This window comes from Anopheles merus, chromosome 2R, assembly GCF_017562075.2.
Source record: "Anopheles merus strain MAF chromosome 2R, AmerM5.1, whole genome shotgun sequence".
In the NCBI taxonomy this organism is placed as follows: Eukaryota; Metazoa; Arthropoda; class Insecta; order Diptera; family Culicidae; genus Anopheles; species Anopheles merus.
The window spans coordinates 4,116,801-4,133,171 of record NC_054082.1 but is presented as its reverse complement, the minus strand read 5'-3'; the positions used below and the strand labels follow the sequence as shown (position 1 = coordinate 4,133,171).

Below are 16,371 nucleotides of genomic sequence, written 5' to 3'. Positions count from 1 at the left end.
CTCCTCTACTGTCTGTCACAATCACGTGCAGCGTGCGTTTATTTTGATTGGGGCTTTCGTTTAGATTAGATAGATATTTATGGCCACCTCAGTGACGATTTTTATATAATGCCAAACAAAGGATCACCATGAATTGACCCGCTCAGTATTGTACGCGCGTGTGCCCACGGAATGATTGCGCTCGCGAAGTGGTTCCGGACAGCGACCAAGACAGCATTCAGCAAGAAGTACCTACTGCTCACGAATGTCGCGATATCGGTCAGCCTCTCCGGGGTGGGTGATATAATCGAGCAGCACTATGAGATCTACAGCGGCGAGCTGGCGGCGTGGGACCGCCGCCGGACCCGCTTCATGTCCATCTCCGGCATGACGGTCGGTGTGTTCTGCCACGGCTGGTACAACTTCATGGATCGCCGGTTCCCCGGCCGCACGATTGGGCTGGTCCTGAAGAAGGTGCTGATCGATCAAACGGTCGCTTCGCCGATTGTGATATTCCTGTTCTTCGCCACGCTGGCAGTGCTGAAGCGCTCCTCGTGGGAGGAAATGCGCCACGAGATACGGGACAAGTTCATCCGCCTGTACACGGCCGAGTGGGTCGTGTGGCCGCCGGCCCAAATCGTCAACTTTTACTTCCTGCCGACGAAGTATCGCGTGCTGTACGATAACACAATTTCCCTCGGGTACGACGTGTACACGAGCTACGTTATTAATGACGAGAGTAGCGCCACCGCCGCAACCAACGCACAGAAGGACTAAGGGCTTCTTTCACCGCACAAGACAAAGGCAAAGCAATAAACCTGTTTTATCGTTAACTTAGCAGTTACCATATCTCAATCAAGCGTTTGGTTTTATTTCCATTATAAGCTTCATAAACCACCGGCTATACACTACGGGGTAAGTTCATTTGGTGTGCGGTGTGGGAAGGTAGGAGTGGGATTGCGCAATTCCAATACCACTTCACTCAGAACATGCCGTCATACCGGCCCAACGGTATGAGCAGTATCACGAAGAACACAATATTCCTTAGCGCTAGCTTCCAGTCGTTCGGTACCGCGTACGGCAGCAGCACGCTCGTAACGCGATGAATCTCGTGCGACACGCACACGAAAATGAACGACGTTATCAGCACGTTCAGCGTGGGAAAGCCGGGCAGCAGCACCAGCACCCCGTTCCGGTCCGCCGCCAGCCAGATGTGGTACTGGCAGAGGAACAGCTCGAGCGAGATCTTGCCAAACCAGGCGAAGAACGTCGAGTAGCGGGTGCGCAGTATGCCGGAAATGTTGCGCAGCAGGATGTACCCCACGATCGGGATAAACACCACGTACGAGTGCACCTCCTCACAGTCCTGCCGGTTGCGGCAGAAGAACGTCCACGTCATGTAGCACCCGATGCCGGTGATGGCGGCCAGCGTGGACGTTAGCGAGATTCGTTTCGAAAACAAATTGCCATGATTATTGTCGTCCACCACGGCGAACCGTTGGGAGATTTGAAAGATCGCCGCAAAGATCATCCCGTACGTGATGGTGTACCGGTCCAGCTTCCAGCGGTACCACCACTCGTGGATGTCGTCGTCCGTCGTCACAAACAGTGCCTTCCAGGGCCGGGTAACGAAGATGCGCTCGAAAAATACCTCACTCATGTACAGCACGGTCACGGTGGCCAGCATCGTAACGAACTTGATCACCACGTACAGATACTGGTACGGATTGGCTTCCGTGCTTTGGGCGGTGATGCGGGGCGGCAGCGATAGCATTAAGTACATGATGCTGTACCAGAACGAAAGCAGCGGTACGAAAAAGTAAAACTGATACGGACGGTTCATGCACAGGCACAGGATGACGGTGAGAAAGTTCATTCGGAACATGACGTTCAAGAAGCGCACCAGCCCCGCATTGCCCGTCTGCCACCAGTAGGTGAAGTGTGCGTACCCGGACAAAAACAGAAACCCACTGATCAGCACCTTGATGTGCATGTAGATCGGCAGGATGTGGGACGCACCGGTCATGTAGTAGATCAGGATAACGATCTGCATCCAGCCCTTCAGCTCGTCCGTCTGGTCCCGGTGCAGCACCTTGGTCAATTTGCTGTCTTCGGTAAAAAATAGCCCGAGCGCGAACACATACCCGACCGGGATCCAGAAGCTAAACTCGGAGTAATACTTGTTTTCCTTCATGAAAAAGTTGGTCCGATCGCAGAGGTAAAAGTACGTCATGATGATTGCCAACGACGCTAGCGCCGCTATCGGGGACTGCGTTTCGATGGGTTGGTTCAGCGGCATGTAGGCGTGTCCGCCGCGCCACTTAACAATCCATTTGCGGACGTACATGGCGGTCGCAATGCTGGCACTGTAAACCAATGATTGACCATTATTAACCTGTCTGATTGACTGAACCGCCGGGTCACTATACTCACCACACAGCCAAGAAGGCATAGGTCGTGACCTGTATGATTGTGTACGGTTCGGCACTGCTGCAGCACGTTCCGTCGTTGTAGTTCATGTAATCGTTACAGTACATGTTGAGCAAAATCTGCACGTCGTGCTTCAGTGTCAGCGAGCTCAACTGCTGCCCGTCGGCAAACTCGTCCACCAGCCCGGATGCGATCATGTTCGAGGAGGACCAGATCTTCGCCTCCGAATAGCGCAGAATACTGCTCGCCGCCTGGTTAATCCGATCGACATCCTCATTGCGCACGTTCTTCCACTCCTCCGTGGAGCTTTCCTGATCGACCGGGTCCTGGAGTTTCCAGATAATTTTCGTCTTCTTCCCGTACAGCCGATCGATCGGCGTAACTAAGCGCGTCAGATTCTTTTCGTACGCCTTCTGTATCTCTTCCGTCACGTTGCCGCGCTGAAAGCTGGGATAGGTGCAGCTGGCGATGATCAAGCTGGGCGGGTCTTCCTCGTGCTCCCACTTGATGAACTCGTCAATCAAGCTTTTCGAAACCTCGTTCGCGTAGATGTACTCCACCCGGAGGCGCAGCTTGTAGTCGGTAAAAAGAAGATCTTCCGTGTTTTTCGTGGAGCTGTGTTTGGAGTTGTTTTCCGTTTCGCTCGATCGGAGGTAGTCGATAAACTCCAGCGAAAGTGACCGAAGCCGTTCGTCCCCGATGAGCACGAAATGGTTCTGATTGCCCCAGAAGGCAAGATAGCGCAGACATTTGCGGGTGTCACTGCATTAGTTTAAAGAAAATATAGATTAGTGGGCGGAACACTGCAAAGGAATGCCGTGAGTCACTTACGTTTCTGTGTACTTGTGCAGCATGCATCCGTACGGCTGCCATTCCTTGTCTCCCTTGAAGCGCCCAGCACTGAGCAGCCATTTGCACGAGTCAGAACCTACGAGGGAAGTCATTTCATTTAATCTACGCTTCAGGGCAAATGGTTTCGATCGTCGCTTACCGTAACGCAGATGCAGAAAGGCGTGATACACTACGAACCCGAGCACCATGGCAAAGGCCAGTTTCTTGGCATTGTTGGCGTTAAGGTTCTGTATGAACAGCTCCGCCTTGGACAGATTTCCGTTGTTCCCCATTTTTTGGTTTTTGGATGATTTGACGGCACGAGTCTTAATTTTCTTCACATATTACACAAAACCATCGATCTCTTCGAGTTACATTGTGGAGCAACGGGAGCGGCAAAAAACACAATAAAAACTGTTTTCCCTTGCTGTCATCAAACGAGCGTCAGTTGACTTTGCAGCTCGTGCAGTTGCAATGGTGTGCGTGGTTTGGACAAATTTCATCTGAACGATTTTGTATAATATTGTATAGCAGCACAATAAATCGTAAATGGTTTTTCTTTTCGCTAACAATCAACTTCATAAAAAATAACACCAGAAAATTGGAATTAAATGGAAATAACAACCATACAGCTAATCGAAAACACCTTCATATACCAACCTTGACCCTTCAGTTTGACAGCATTGTTAATAGCTCCGCTACTTTTGGCAGAAGTCAGCTTGGCCCCAGGCTCAGGTGATATTGCGTAAAACTATTTACTAGCCGCTCGTTTATCGGGTTGTATCTCGCACAGCACTAGAATAATCGTGAATCGTTAGCAAATCCTTCGAGTTCGCCAAGCGCCATCATGGTTGTGGGAGCGTTTCCGGCCGCCAAGCTTGGCGTGCTGGCCATGAAACAGATCTCCAAACCGATCGCCAATCTGCTCAAGGAGCGGGCCAAAAACAGTCCCTTCTTTCGGAAGTACGTTTGCATGCCGCCGGCACAGTTTTACAACTGGATGGAGGTGAAGACGAAAATGTGGGCACTCAATCTCGGCAAACCCACCACCGTGCCCGTGCTGAACGAAGCGATGGCCATCGATCTGGGCGCGAACTTGCTGGGCGAAATCGTCATCTTTACCATCGGTGCCGGTTTACTTCTGCTGGAGTATCAAAGGTAAGGGTGAGAGCAGGCAGATGGAAGTAGGAGCATTTCGGCTACAACTTGTTACACTTGCAGGCAAGCACGAAAGGAAGCGATGAAGGAGGAGATGGCACTGCAGGAAAAGCTAGAACTGCAGGCCACTATTAACGATCTGAACTTCCAAATCCAACGATTGGATACACAGCTGCGTGAAGTGGCGCGAGTCACTGCGGATCTGGGTAAACGGCTCGCCGAAATGTGCTTTTCCAGCGGGCAATGGACAATTAATCATATTCATCCATTGCAGAATCGAAATCATCTTGGAAACCCAAAATACTGGACGAGCTACCGTTCACGACGAAGAAAAACAAGCACGAGCAGCCCCTGTACATCCCTGCCACACCCGAACGGAAGGATGCTCCCAACGCGGCCAGTGGTAATAGAGGTGTCATATCCAATGCGTTGGAGATTATCGATAATGAAGTTTTTTATAGGGACAGCTCAGCAGACGGAGCCGAAGAGGAACACACAGACCAACGCCGACAAGGCATAGTCACACGTAGCTTAAATTACCTTCTCAAAGTCAACACTAGACCCTCGAACGGCATCGACAGGGAAGGATAGAGACACGCTTTCGGTGTAAGACGGTTCAAAGACATTGGTTCTAGCTAGCGTACCAGAGACGCGTATCTCTTTTTTATACCGCTTATAACAATTTATCTTTAATTTATAATAGTTTAACAAGCATGACGCAATGTCCCTCGACGGGCTCGTCGTGCAGGTTGTAAACAACAAGCATGTAAAACATGCAAAGCAAGCAAATGCATAGATATGATATAATGTGCGATAAAGAAGCATCAAAAGTCCGCTCGCAATCAATTGTTAGTTAGAGCATCGTTAATTGCATTTTACCTGTACTTACTCCCGTACCGGCTGTTTGGTTTGCTTAGTTGCATTGTTCCTTCGGGTCCCGATTTCCTTTCCCTCTGTGTGAATGATTGTAAATAAGGGATTTCTAAGCGATTGGTTACTATCATTTGAATATCAGATTTCGTAAAGCACAATTCAATTACGGTGTTACATCAAAGAGAACCAGCAACCAGTAAGATAGATTGCTTTCGTTCTCCTTGTTCCCCTTCCCTAAGGAAAGCAGGCTAAACAGGGCGATGAACCATTCGGCAAAATTGGCCATGCCATTCCTTGCTTTCTGGCCACTGTCGAATTTCTGTCGAATGAAGCGGCTTCTCCGGCTGATGGTGCCGATGCCGATCGTTGTGTTCCGCGAGAGCCACAGAAGCCAAACATGAAAACTCGTCAACGTACAATGCTGTGGTGGTGTCGTCGTCACACCGTCGTGTAAATAATTGATTGTGAGTGCGGAGTAGCAAAAGCAGCAAACACAAGAAGGAATAAACAACAACGAAATATTAATCGAATCAGCTAATTTATTCACAAAACAAAACAGAATGTAGCGTGCACACTATGGTTAGAGTTTATAGAGGACGTTGTATTACTAGACTTAAAACGATACATTTATTGACGAGTTGAATAGAACGAAAGGATGCTTCTCTTATTTAGCGTTTCAATGCTGCTATTGGCAACATTTAACAGTCATGCCTGCAGCTAATAGCCGTACGAGATTTTATGTGCAATGTATTATAGATTTTGTTAAACATTGCCAACCACCCAGCCCCCTAGTCGTCCCGTTTGACCCTGCCAGGGGAGTGGAGCAACAAAGGGCGCGGATTGAAGCTACCTATCCTAACCGTTTACGGGCCACCTTGGACGAATGGGACGGATTTGGCTGCTTGCGTTTCAATCGATTCGGTGTTTTGGCGGTCGATGAGCCCGGTTCGTTTGGTTCTCGGTTTGTACTCGATTCACCGACTGTCTCGTTTGCGGCACTGCTGCTGCTCGTTGCCTCTTGGCTTGACGAATCTTGGCTGGTGCTGTCGTTCACCTGGGGCTCCTCCTGCGCTCCTCGCTCATTCGACGCCTCGGCGGGCGCACTGTTATCGACTGTTTCGTTGTTCGTTTCATTGCTTTGCTGTATTCGTTCGGCTGGTTCTTCCACGGCATCCGTGGAATCGACCGACATGGTGCGGGAGCTTGCTGTGGATTCGGCGGATAACGTCCGGGAGCTTGCGGCCGACTCGGCAGCCGTTGCGTTCCGGGCCTGCTCTTCACCCCGCAGCTTCACGAAACGTTTCTGCGCCGACTGTATCTGCTCGATCAGCCGATGGTGGAGCAGAATTTTATCCATACAAGCGTCGCAGATAGTTTTGGGCAGCTCGTCCTCTTCATTGATCTGAAAACACATACACGCTATAGTTGCTATTTTTATCAGGAAAATGTTGGACCTCTGTTGGTTCCCATACCTGTATTGGGAGATAGTTGTTGATTTTCTCCAGCAAGTTGTGCTCGAGGCCATCAGCACCGTAGATGAAAATTACGGTGCGATTCATCTTTGAACACAGCCTGCATATAAAACCAGTGCAGCATGCCTCCATTAAACTGCCCATGGTGAGCGATCGTTGTTCTTTTCCACTTTCGATACAACTTAACTAATTTACTCGATGGAGCCTATCCTGTACCCTGGCAAAGTTTACGCTCACCCATTTGTTTTGTTGTGAAAGTTGTCACTTCGATCCAATCGCCTTCTATGTGTGCATACGATTCACACAACTACGCGCAACGCAGCCAGTATAACAGTTCTCGGCGCATTGGAAAGTGCATGTGCATTTATTTGAAAACGATTGTTTTTACTAATCATATCAAGGGTGTATCGATAATATGCATTGATTTTGTAAAACTGCATTGAAATAAACATGTTGTGCATAAGTTGTATCCACATTGAACATTTTCTTTAGAGAGAATTTTCATTTTTACACCTCAGAAAATTGATGGTAAACGTTATTGAAAATTTTACATATCTTTTTCGTCAAATTAATTCTGATCAATATTTAAATAAGAATAATCTCCATATTTTCGGCAAATCAAACTCCGAACCCCAACAAACTGTGCGAAACAACAACTGCAGTCATAGCTTTGCTTACTACACCTTGGCGTCGAACAGAATATTGACAGCGCGTGTAGATGTGTGTGTGCAGAATTGACGTATAAGCGTATCCCATGACACGTATTGATAATTGTCATCGCTAAACTGGGTTGAAATTTTGGTGTACCGGAGCGCAAGGAGTGTGAAAATAGTGACGAAAACCCTTAAATTCGCACCACAATAGCACACCGCAGTGCAGGAAACGGCAACACGCACGTATCTTACCGGGTGCTCGAGGCGTATGCGATATCCTGTGTCCCGTAGGCCCGCTCGTTGTGCTTGAGAAAAGTTGACTCAGCTCGGTTCGGAACCCACACACAACTGCGGCGATGGCGTCGGCCTCTGAGGGAATGTCGTGTTACACGATAATAAATCCACCCGAAATTGAGCTGTACAATGAGATGCAGATCAAGCAGGACCTAGGTAAGTGGTGCTCGCTTCGCTGGACCGCCGGCCAAATCCACTAACACAAACCGACCGCTTGTCTTCCCTCCCGCCCACAGAGAAGGGTGAAGTGAACGTAAAGATTGAAACGATGAAGAAAGTCATCCAGCTCATGCTGCAGGGCGAACGGCTGCCCAACCTGCTGATGACGATCATCCGGTTCGTGCTGCCGCTGCAAAACCACACGCTCAAGAAGCTGCTGCTGATTTACTGGGAAATCGTGCCGAAAACGTCGCCCGATGGCAAGCTGCTGCAGGAGATGATTCTCGTGTGCGACGCGTACCGCAAGGATCTGCAGCACCCGAACGAGTTTCTGCGCGGCGCGACCCTGCGCTTTCTGTGCAAGCTGAAGGAGCCGGAGCTGCTGGAACCGCTGATGCCGACGATCCGCAGCAGCCTGGAGCATCGCCATTCGTACGTGCGGCGCAACGCAGTGCTGGCCATCTTTACCATCTACAAGAACTTCGACTGGCTGGTGCCGGACGGGCCCGAGCTGATCGCAAACTTCCTCGACACACAGCAGGACATGTCGTGCAAGCGCAACGCGTTCCTGATGCTGCTGCACGCCGACCAGGAGCGGGCCCTGAACTATCTGGCCTCCTGTCTGGATCAGGTGAGCAGCTTCGGTGACATTCTGCAGCTCGTGATCGTCGAGCTGATCTACAAGGTGTGCCACGCCAATCCGGCCGAACGGTCGCGCTTCATTCGCTGCATCTACAACCTGCTGAACTCGTCCTCGAACGCCGTGCGGTACGAGGCGGCCGGCACGCTGGTGACGCTCTCGACCGCACCGACCGCCATCAAGGCGGCCGTCAGCTGCTACATCGATCTGATCGTGAAGGAGAGCGACAACAACGTGAAGCTGATCGTGCTGGATCGGCTGATTGCGCTGAAGGAGAACGAAAACATCGAGCGCATCATGCAGGAGCTGGTGATGGACGTGCTGCGGGTGCTGAGCGCCACCGATATCGAGGTGCGCCGGAAGACGCTCGCGCTGGCGATGGATCTCGTGTCGTCGCGCAACATCGAGGAGATGGTGCTGGTGCTCAAGAAGGAAGTGTCCAAAACGCACAACATCGAGCACGAGGATACGGGCAAGTACCGGCAGCTGCTGGTGCGCACCCTGCACACCTGCTGCATCAAGTTCCCTGACGTGGCGGCGGCCGTCATCCCGGTGCTGGTGGAGTTTCTGTCCGACACGAACGAGCTGGCGGCCGGCGACGTGCTGGTGTTTGTGCGGGAAGCGATTCAAAAGTTTTCCCACCTGCAGCCGCTCGTCATCGAGAAGCTGCTGGAAGCGTTCCCGGCCATCAAGTCCGCCAAGATCCACCGCACTACGCTGTGGATTTTGGGCGAGTATGCCAACTCGCTGAAGGACATTATGGAGGTAATCGGCGTCGTCAACCGTGCGCTGGGCGAGGTGCCGATTGTTGAGGCGGAACAGAGCCGTCTGGCGGGCAATGAGGCGGGCGAGGAGGAGCAAAAAACCACCGAGACGACGGCGAACAGCACCAACAAGGTTACCTCGGATGGCACGTACGCTACTCAGAGCGCGTTCAGCGTTGCGCCGTAAGTATTATTTAGTGGTAGTGGTGTGTAAAATTGTGTGCGATAATGTGCTAATGACCGTTTTCCTGTTTCCATCAAGGGTTGCCAAAAAGGTAGAACGACCACCGCTCCGTCAGTACATGATGGATGGGGACTTTTTCGTGGCGGCCACACTCGCCTCCACGCTGACGAAGCTGGCCTTGAAGTTCATCCAGCTGGAGCCGAATGAAAAGAAGCAGAACCGTTTGTGCACCTGCGCCATGCTGATCATGAGCTCGATCCTGCACCTTGGCAAGTCCGGACTGCCGACGAAAGCCATCACCAACGATGACACCGACCGGATCTATTTGTGTCTGAAGACGCTGACCCTGCAGACGCCCGAAATAGTGGAAATCTTCACGCAGAGCTGCAAGAACGCGCTGGCCAACATGCTGACCGCCCAGAGCGAGGAGAAGGCGCAGGAAAAGAAGGACAAGCAGCAGAAGAACGCTGCCAAGATTCAGCCGGACGATCCGATCGCGTTCACACAGCTGGCGAACGGCAAACACGACCAGCTGGGGGAGAATGTGTTCGAGCTGAGCTTGAACCAGGCACTGGCCGGTACAAAGAGCACCGCACTGACCGACGTGGCGTCGCCGAACAGCAAGCTGAACAAGGTGACCCAGCTGACCGGGTTCTCGGATCCGGTCTATGCGGAAGCGTACGTGCACGTGAACCAGTACGACATCGTGCTGGATGTGCTGATTGTCAACCAGACCAGCGATACGCTGCAGAACTGTACGCTCGAGCTGGCCACCGTCGGCGACCTGAAGCTGGTGGAGAAACCGCACCCGGTGGTACTCGCGCCCCACGATTTCTGCAACATCAAGGCGAACGTGAAGGTGTCGTCGACGGAGAATGGCATCATCTTTGGCAACATTGGTGAGCGAGCCGGGCGATGGGGTTGAGTGAGGCATTTGCTAACGTTCTGCCTTTCTTTTCCAGTGTACGATACCACGTTCTCGTCCAACGTGGTCGTGCTGAATACGATCCAGATCGACATCATGGACTACATTCTGCCGGCCAGCTGCACGGATACCGAGTTCCGCACGATGTGGGTCGAGTTTGAGTGGGAAAACAAGGTGTCGGTCAACACGACGCTTACCGATTTGCACGACTATCTGCGGTTGCTGCTCAAGTCGACCAACATGAAGTGCCTCACGCCGGAGAAGGCACTTTCGGGCCAGTGTGGTTTTATGGCGGCCAATATGTACGCAAGGTAGGTAGTGTGGCTGGGAGGTGTGTTGAAGGAATTTTCGCTAGATCGCCGGCTCAACACGATGGACTGCTAATTTCAGGTCCATTTTCGGTGAGGATGCTTTGGCAAATTTGAGTATCGAGAAGCCCTTGGATCGACCGGACGCACCCGTGACCGGGCACATAAGAATACGCGCCAAGAGCCAGGTAATTGGACGACATTGAGCTTCACGCGTGAAAACGTGTTTCCATTAACCACTGTTCTATATTTACTTTCCTGTAGGGCATGGCGCTGAGCTTGGGCGATAAAATTAACCACACGCAAAAGTGTTTGCAGGAGAAATCGGTTGCCGCTTAATACTACTCCACTGGGCCCGCGAGCGCCTCTTAGTTTGTGAGAGATTCTAGTATTCTTTCCCCACGCATGTTGCGCTAATTCGAACGATTACTTCGAAACCGAGCCCGACCGGGTCCGACATATTTCAATTAACACAAGACACATGCACACACACACACACACACACACACACACACACACACACACACACACACACACACACACACACACACACACACACACACACACACACACACACACATAAGCGAACCAACTAAGCAGGGGGGAAATGCTTGGTTAATTATTGCACTCCTTTGGTTTTCTTTTTCTACATGTAACACACCCGGGGAACTGCATTTGTGTTGCCACTGCGTGGGGTTAGACCAGGTATCGAGTCTCCATTCCTATATTTTATCTTTACTTTTTTTTAAATAGTAACAGTTATCTATTCGTGCACCGATTCGTAACGGAAGGAAAGGGGGATTCCGGCATGAATATTCTATCGCAAAATAAATAAGAAAAATCTGTTTATCCATTCACACGGGCAGTTTGTGCGCGTTCCATCAGCATGGGATAGAGAAATGAGAATCATTTTTGCGGGAATCAAGCGTCCAAGGTGGTGCATTATAGGTAAACAAGAAATGCACCACGCAATCATACCATGTGGCACATTGCGCCACTCTGTTGACACGTAATACGTGCACGTACACGTTACACGCCTGCTCGTAACCATGGTGATAGGCAAAAACAAAACGGGCGGCGTGGGCTTTACGTTTATCGTACAGGAACCACAGTTTATCTAGTACGGAGCTACGATGAAGAGAAATGGAAATTCCACGCCGAAAGTGACCGATTACGCTGGTAAGCATCGTTTTATCAGGGCCTTTGGCTAATCAGTAACATTATCGTTCCGGGTGTTTTGTTCCATCAGAGGAAGAAGTAATCGCTCACCTGTGGGTGCAGCTGTTAATTCACATCAATGTTTATTTTTACGCCGTTTGGCTGCTGGTTGCAATAGTCTCTCTACATTACGAGGCAAGTAAACTAAGCTTAAAGTGATGTTAGCTAGTAATAATTTGATTCCCATACACTTTGGGCCACAGTTCCTCAACATAAGCGGAATCGAGCAAACGTTGTCCATCCTTTCGCTGGTGGTGGCAATTCCGCTGGAAGTCTTCCGGCTCTATCTCGGCCACACCGGCAACCTGATGAGTGCGGTAAAGTAGCAAATCACTGTTTTGTGTGTTTTAAAAGGTTCTCCTTTGAGCTAATGCTGTATGTACTTAATTTCCTCTACAGATACCCAGTTTTGCTGGATTTCTTATACTGTCTACACTGATTCAGCTGCCACTGCAGATTTACCTGCTGCTAGCAACGCACACGATCAATCATTTGGCAGCAACCGTAACACAGTCGATCGCGATCGGTCTGCTGGTGCTGCAGATTGTAGTTGGTGTGCCGGCAATGCGTCAAATATCTGCCTTTCGCAGGAAACAGTTTCAAATGCAACGGTGGCAATATATGGGCAAGCGAGCCGACACGGTGAAGGAAGCTAAGGACGACCAATGAAATCGGGAAAAACAGCAAATTTTCACTAAATAGCATTACTTTGTACAAAAGAAACAGTTCATTTATTTAAATTGTAAACGCGAACTACGCTTTGTAGGTTCGGTGTAAGTCATGTTTGGTGTAGAATTCGTTCAGATGGGTCAAGTTGGCACGAAACAGTGCTAAAAATTCCTCCAGTGCCTTTAAATTGTCCATGTTGGAATCGGATGTTCCCAGCAGCGAAGATCTCGAAGGTAGAAATGAATGGAGTAACTGAAATGAAAATTATTATTTTTTAGTTGAAATACCGTTTTTAGGAGTAAGAAATGTAATCTCTTCGTGAATCCGGCACCCTCACTCGGTTAACGATTTATACGGCTTCAGTTGAACGGCCACAAGTTCGATGCTGGCACTAACTGAAACACGATACGCTTCTTTCGCTTGTGCCCCAGTTCCGTTAAACGCGAGAAAGAATCCGAGATATGGACAGCTGAGCTTACCTGAAATGCCTTCTGAGCCAGAAAGCCATGATATGGCAGCAGACACTCCTCGTACGCCTTTTTAAGGTGCGGCTTCACCTGTTCGCTGCGCGTTTCGTCTTCGAGTAGGTTGCGAAAGAATTGTTCCATCATTTCGAATGCCCTGCCAATGGTGGTGGTGGTGAGTAAAACAAGGTTAATTTTCTCTTCACACAACGGTCATTATGGCCGGTGGACGCACCTTTTAAGCCACAGCAAACCGTCCGTTACCGTGTCGAACGGGTTGTCATTTCCGTCCTTGTCCTTCAGGATTAAATCCTCCAAGTACTTAAACAGCGATTCGTTCTGTTTGTATTTGTCTGCTATTTTCTACACAAAAAAGGAAGGAAATTCCATTAAACAAATCGATCATCGAAACTCATTCACGATTCACGGTTTCACCACCATACCTGAACGTTTTGACGCATATCTTTCACGATGGGAGAGAACAGCTTACCGAAACATGCTGCAGATGATAATGAGTATCGTTTGAGAAGGGATTCTTTCCTTTGACGACTCTACACAGCTATACATACCGATGGCATCGATGATTTGGTTGGACGATTCGAGAAAGTGTGCGGTTTCAATCTTAAAATTATTGTTCTCATCAATCACTGGGAATGGCTTCAGCTGACGAAACAGGATCTTGGCTTCGCAGACCGCCGGGGCCGCGCTGTTGTCCGCACTCTCTTCACTCATCGTGTCACACAGACAGACGCACACTATATGCTTGGTGGGAAGTCGAACGGTGTCTAATTGGCGCTCACCGCATTAAGTGGGCGAATACCCCGGCACTCCAATGCTCGAATGGCACACCACGAGTGAACGCTGGTTTCAGCGCTTTCAATCTTGGCGTTCGGGTTCCGTCTGACGGTCGCGGATCGAATGTGACTCTGTGCATGGCACAACATGTAATCTTATCTACGCGCGACCGATGGTAATGTTTATCATCTGTGCATCAGGCCGGTCAGGGAGAAGGTGGGGCCCTCCACAAGCTTACGTTATCACTTTACGTCGACTGTACACCGGGCTGCAATCCCGTACCGTGAGCGGTGGTGGTGGCTTGGTTTGGTGGTCCTTTTGGATAATCGGAATATCTAAAAGGGGAAAAGACCGTACCGAGATCGAATGTTTAGTGGCAAGTGAGATAAGACTAATCCATATAATTTCGTGGTGGCCGCGAAGGCGAGAAAAATAATACAGGCCATACGGCGGCATGTCTGATAGACCCATCGTCAGCAACACCCTCAGTTCCATGCTGCCCGAGGCAATATTTTTAAATTGTTTTGTTATCAGCAAATCTGGCTGCTACCAGCTACAATCTGGCAGCAATTTACAGTCATCATATTAAATAACAATAATTTGAAGCCATCATTTCAATTCTAATTAATTATTTAAACGCTAATGCAACTGGAAAGGGGTTTATTTTAGCTTGCCCTCTCAGTACAGATAGCAAAAATGCTGTTTTATCACGCTTCTGTTTGTGCTTCGCCTAGTTATGCTTGGTTAATACTGTTGAGATCTATCTTTAGAATGCTTCCTGCAGTGTCCACGACAAACAACGTCAGCTCTGGCAAGTTTGCTAGCCTGGGAAGCGTAAATGAGATGGGTCGAGGCTGCTGCCCCTCCTGGAACGTCCAACATTTTTGCATCATGCCACTGTCGGTGGAGCGTAATTCCACCAAAACGATGCTCGACCCGTTGCACGACACCGTTCTGGTGGTGTTATCAAAATTCATTGACCCACCACCGCAACCCTTCCGTACGTCGTTGAACCACCGATGATAGCTGAGCGTCAGTGCACTTGTGGGCGCAAAAAAGACACCATCGTTTTGCTTCGCTTCCAGTCGCTGCCGTAGCACCTCGCCTGGGCGTTTCAGCTGCGTCAGTCTACCGGCCAGACCGCCCGGTTTGGTAGCGATGAGGCGTTTCGGTCCGTTCGCACCCTGCCCGCGGCCTCCAGCTCCCCCAACAAACACGTTGTCGATGGCATCGAACCCATCGCCCATGATGGAACCGTCCGGGGTGTGACCGAGATCGAACGTATGGCCCATCTCGTGGCAAACCGAGCCGAGGGTGGTGGCAAAGCATCCGCCATACCTAAAAAGGAAGCATTTCGCACTTACTTTCAGCGAGGATTAAGCGAGGAAAACCCCATTATTACGTGCGTCTGTAGTTGCTATCGTCCAACAGTTTGGCGCAATCGATCGGCTGCTCGCTTAGCAGTGCATCGCAAACCGTCTCCAGCGTCGAGGGCCACGTGTAGAGACACCCGGTACCGAACAGGGCCAACCCGCCGCCACCCAGTGCCGCATGGCCGGTCGTGCGCTTCCGGATGTTCTCGTACGAATAGTCACCATCGCTGATGCCTTCAAAGTGCGTACTGCTCAGAAAGCCGACCACCTTCACCCGCTCCATGTCGTAGTGTTTGCGGTGCACCAGCTCGGCAGCGAACCGGTGCCAAAGGGCATCTTCCGTCATGGTGGTGGATTGGGCCCACTGCAGCTCGCTGTAGAACGGACGGCACGGTGCCTCGAGCGCGAACGTTTTGCGACCGAAACCATGCTCCTGCAGCTTTTCCGCGTACAAACACTGGAGCAGCTCGATGGCAAGCGTTATTTTGCGACACGCTTGCTCGCTATCGTTGTGCGCATCGTTTTCACCGGACTGATAGCGACCGCTGTGTCCTTGGCAGATGATGTAAACGGGGGCCACAGTAAACCGTCTCTCCGGAGCTGTGTACACTAAGCGGACACATGTTTGCGTGCTGCAGTACTGCACGGCGTACTGATGTTCACCGGGAGAGAGTCTTAACAGAATGCGAAACTTTCGAATGACTTGCTTGTTCTCACCTTCACTACCGACAGCTTTCTCTATCGCGACGGAAAACGGGACGGATTCGCAATTGCCGGCTAGGATGCGAAATTTCCCACCGAAACATGGGTACGCTAGATCGCCCTTCAGTAAGATGGTACAATAATTAAACACTTCACCTTGCTGTACGTTTTTTAATTGAACATTATGCTCCAAATCACACATTGCCTGTTTCTGCACCTGTACGTAGAACGGGTTTTTTTTCTGCACGTGTGATTCAGGTTTGTTTACACCACACCACGAATGACGTCATCAGTCAAACAGCTGATGAAGGTACTCACGGTAGCTAGACAAACGGTGTGCTTTGTGCAATTTTCCCCTCAAATGTAGGAATTATTTTCCACCCGTTTTAGCATTTCAGCTGTTTGTGATACATTAAGAGCATTATATAAAGTATCATTTATGTATCTGTTTTATTTTTAAACTCCCTTTTTTCTCACAAA

General features: G+C 50.0%; 8 protein-coding genes across 9 annotated transcripts; 4 read left to right on the top strand and 4 right to left on the bottom strand.

The window, feature by feature from the left end:
* Positions 1-28: 28 nt before the first annotated feature.
* Positions 29-834, top strand: LOC121590528 (mpv17-like protein 2). Its single transcript, XM_041910299.1, has one exon. It carries the CDS (start codon positions 172-174, stop codon positions 754-756), a length of 585 nt encoding a protein of 194 aa, XP_041766233.1. The 5' UTR covers positions 29-171; the 3' UTR covers positions 757-834.
* On the bottom strand, positions 787-3,842 carry LOC121590513 (N-acetylneuraminate 9-O-acetyltransferase). Its single transcript, XM_041910272.1, has 4 exons — positions 3,401-3,842; positions 3,241-3,337; positions 2,413-3,171; positions 787-2,345 (listed from the first exon to the last, which is right to left on the bottom strand). The coding sequence occupies exons 1-4, from the start codon at positions 3,531-3,533 to the stop codon at positions 962-964; spliced, it is 2,373 nt and encodes a 790-aa protein (XP_041766206.1). The 5' UTR covers positions 3,534-3,842; the 3' UTR covers positions 787-961.
* Positions 3,843-3,929: 87 nt separating this feature from the next.
* Positions 3,930-5,796, top strand: LOC121590524 (putative OPA3-like protein CG13603). 2 transcript variants are annotated; one of them, XM_041910294.1, is made up of 4 exons: positions 3,930-4,398; positions 4,462-4,604; positions 4,673-4,801; positions 4,860-5,796. In XM_041910294.1, the coding sequence occupies exons 1-4, from the start codon at positions 4,088-4,090 to the stop codon at positions 4,916-4,918; spliced, it is 642 nt and encodes a 213-aa protein (XP_041766228.1). In that variant the 5' UTR covers positions 3,930-4,087; the 3' UTR covers positions 4,919-5,796. The 2 variants fall into 2 exon arrangements, with proteins under 2 accessions (XP_041766228.1, XP_041766227.1); XM_041910293.1 differs by having other exon boundaries at positions 4,673-5,796.
* LOC121590525 lies at positions 5,791-7,214 on the bottom strand. The gene is made up of 2 exons (XM_041910295.1): positions 6,744-7,214; positions 5,791-6,673 (listed from the first exon to the last, which is right to left on the bottom strand). The coding sequence occupies exons 1-2, from the start codon at positions 6,885-6,887 to the stop codon at positions 6,122-6,124; spliced, it is 696 nt and encodes a 231-aa protein (XP_041766229.1). The 5' UTR covers positions 6,888-7,214; the 3' UTR covers positions 5,791-6,121.
* Positions 7,215-7,487: 273 nt separating this feature from the next.
* Positions 7,488-11,527, top strand: LOC121590512 (coatomer subunit beta). The gene is made up of 6 exons (XM_041910271.1): positions 7,488-7,846; positions 7,927-9,436; positions 9,516-10,336; positions 10,400-10,673; positions 10,753-10,858; positions 10,935-11,527. Exons 1-6 carry the CDS (start codon positions 7,753-7,755, stop codon positions 11,007-11,009), a joined length of 2,880 nt encoding a protein of 959 aa, XP_041766205.1. The 5' UTR covers positions 7,488-7,752; the 3' UTR covers positions 11,010-11,527.
* A 204-nt stretch (positions 11,528-11,731) lies between these two features.
* Positions 11,732-12,557, top strand: LOC121590531 (transmembrane protein 17-like). Its single transcript, XM_041910301.1, has 4 exons — positions 11,732-11,849; positions 11,920-12,023; positions 12,092-12,205; positions 12,288-12,557. The coding sequence occupies exons 1-4, from the start codon at positions 11,804-11,806 to the stop codon at positions 12,555-12,557; spliced, it is 534 nt and encodes a 177-aa protein (XP_041766235.1). The 5' UTR covers positions 11,732-11,803.
* A 35-nt stretch (positions 12,558-12,592) lies between these two features.
* On the bottom strand, positions 12,593-15,986 carry LOC121590526 (glycolipid transfer protein 1). The gene is made up of 6 exons (XM_041910296.1): positions 15,907-15,986; positions 13,591-14,151; positions 13,465-13,520; positions 13,257-13,384; positions 13,037-13,178; positions 12,593-12,809 (listed from the first exon to the last, which is right to left on the bottom strand). The coding sequence occupies exons 2-6, from the start codon at positions 13,751-13,753 to the stop codon at positions 12,642-12,644; spliced, it is 657 nt and encodes a 218-aa protein (XP_041766230.1). The 5' UTR covers positions 13,754-14,151; positions 15,907-15,986; the 3' UTR covers positions 12,593-12,641.
* Positions 14,413-16,368, bottom strand: LOC121590514 (putative zinc metalloproteinase YIL108W). Its single transcript, XM_041910273.1, has 2 exons — positions 15,219-16,368; positions 14,413-15,154 (listed from the first exon to the last, which is right to left on the bottom strand). The coding sequence occupies exons 1-2, from the start codon at positions 16,091-16,093 to the stop codon at positions 14,551-14,553; spliced, it is 1,479 nt and encodes a 492-aa protein (XP_041766207.1). The 5' UTR covers positions 16,094-16,368; the 3' UTR covers positions 14,413-14,550.
* Between the last annotated feature and the right edge of the window lie 3 nt (positions 16,369-16,371).

What these genes read in the sequence shown, in the direction of transcription:
- LOC121590528 (XM_041910299.1), top strand. Translation starts at nt 172, where the DNA reads ATGATTGCGCTCGCGAAGTGGTTCCGGACAGCGACCAAGACAGCATTC.
- LOC121590513 (XM_041910272.1), bottom strand. Translation starts at nt 3,533, where the DNA reads ATGGGGAACAACGGAAATCTGTCCAAGGCGGAGCTGTTCATACAGAAC. An exon ending in CTTTCTGCATCTGCGTTACG is followed by an intron (nt 3,338 to 3,400) that starts GTAAGCGACGAT and finishes CTTCCCTCGTAG; the next exon opens with GTTCTGACTCGTGCAAATGG. An exon ending in CTGCACAAGTACACAGAAAC is followed by an intron (nt 3,172 to 3,240) that starts GTAAGTGACTCA and finishes AAACTAATGCAG; the next exon opens with TGACACCCGCAAATGTCTGC.
- LOC121590524 (XM_041910293.1), top strand. Translation starts at nt 4,088, where the DNA reads ATGGTTGTGGGAGCGTTTCCGGCCGCCAAGCTTGGCGTGCTGGCCATG. An exon ending in CTTCTGCTGGAGTATCAAAG is followed by an intron (nt 4,399 to 4,461) that starts GTAAGGGTGAGA and finishes TTACACTTGCAG; the next exon opens with GCAAGCACGAAAGGAAGCGA. An exon ending in GCGAGTCACTGCGGATCTGG is followed by an intron (nt 4,605 to 4,672) that starts GTAAACGGCTCG and finishes CATCCATTGCAG; the next exon opens with AATCGAAATCATCTTGGAAA.
- LOC121590525 (XM_041910295.1), bottom strand. Translation starts at nt 6,887, where the DNA reads ATGGGCAGTTTAATGGAGGCATGCTGCACTGGTTTTATATGCAGGCTG. An exon ending in ACAACTATCTCCCAATACAG is followed by an intron (nt 6,674 to 6,743) that starts GTATGGGAACCA and finishes ATGTGTTTTCAG; the next exon opens with ATCAATGAAGAGGACGAGCT.
- LOC121590512 (XM_041910271.1), top strand. Translation starts at nt 7,753, where the DNA reads ATGGCGTCGGCCTCTGAGGGAATGTCGTGTTACACGATAATAAATCCA. An exon ending in CATCATCTTTGGCAACATTG is followed by an intron (nt 10,337 to 10,399) that starts GTGAGCGAGCCG and finishes TTTCTTTTCCAG; the next exon opens with TGTACGATACCACGTTCTCG. An exon ending in GCGGCCAATATGTACGCAAG is followed by an intron (nt 10,674 to 10,752) that starts GTAGGTAGTGTG and finishes TGCTAATTTCAG; the next exon opens with GTCCATTTTCGGTGAGGATG.
- LOC121590531 (XM_041910301.1), top strand. Translation starts at nt 11,804, where the DNA reads ATGAAGAGAAATGGAAATTCCACGCCGAAAGTGACCGATTACGCTG. An exon ending in GAAAGTGACCGATTACGCTG is followed by an intron (nt 11,850 to 11,919) that starts GTAAGCATCGTT and finishes TTGTTCCATCAG; the next exon opens with AGGAAGAAGTAATCGCTCAC. An exon ending in CCGGCAACCTGATGAGTGCG is followed by an intron (nt 12,206 to 12,287) that starts GTAAAGTAGCAA and finishes TTTCCTCTACAG; the next exon opens with ATACCCAGTTTTGCTGGATT.
- LOC121590526 (XM_041910296.1), bottom strand. Translation starts at nt 13,753, where the DNA reads ATGAGTGAAGAGAGTGCGGACAACAGCGCGGCCCCGGCGGTCTGCGAA. An exon ending in GGTTTGCTGTGGCTTAAAAG is followed by an intron (nt 13,179 to 13,256) that starts GTGCGTCCACCG and finishes CACCATTGGCAG; the next exon opens with GGCATTCGAAATGATGGAAC. An exon ending in TGGCTCAGAAGGCATTTCAG is followed by an intron (nt 12,810 to 13,036) that starts GTAAGCTCAGCT and finishes TTTTCATTTCAG; the next exon opens with TTACTCCATTCATTTCTACC.
- LOC121590514 (XM_041910273.1), bottom strand. Translation starts at nt 16,093, where the DNA reads ATGTGTGATTTGGAGCATAATGTTCAATTAAAAAACGTACAGCAAGGT. An exon ending in GATAGCAACTACAGACGCAC is followed by an intron (nt 15,155 to 15,218) that starts GTAATAATGGGG and finishes CTTCCTTTTTAG; the next exon opens with GTATGGCGGATGCTTTGCCA.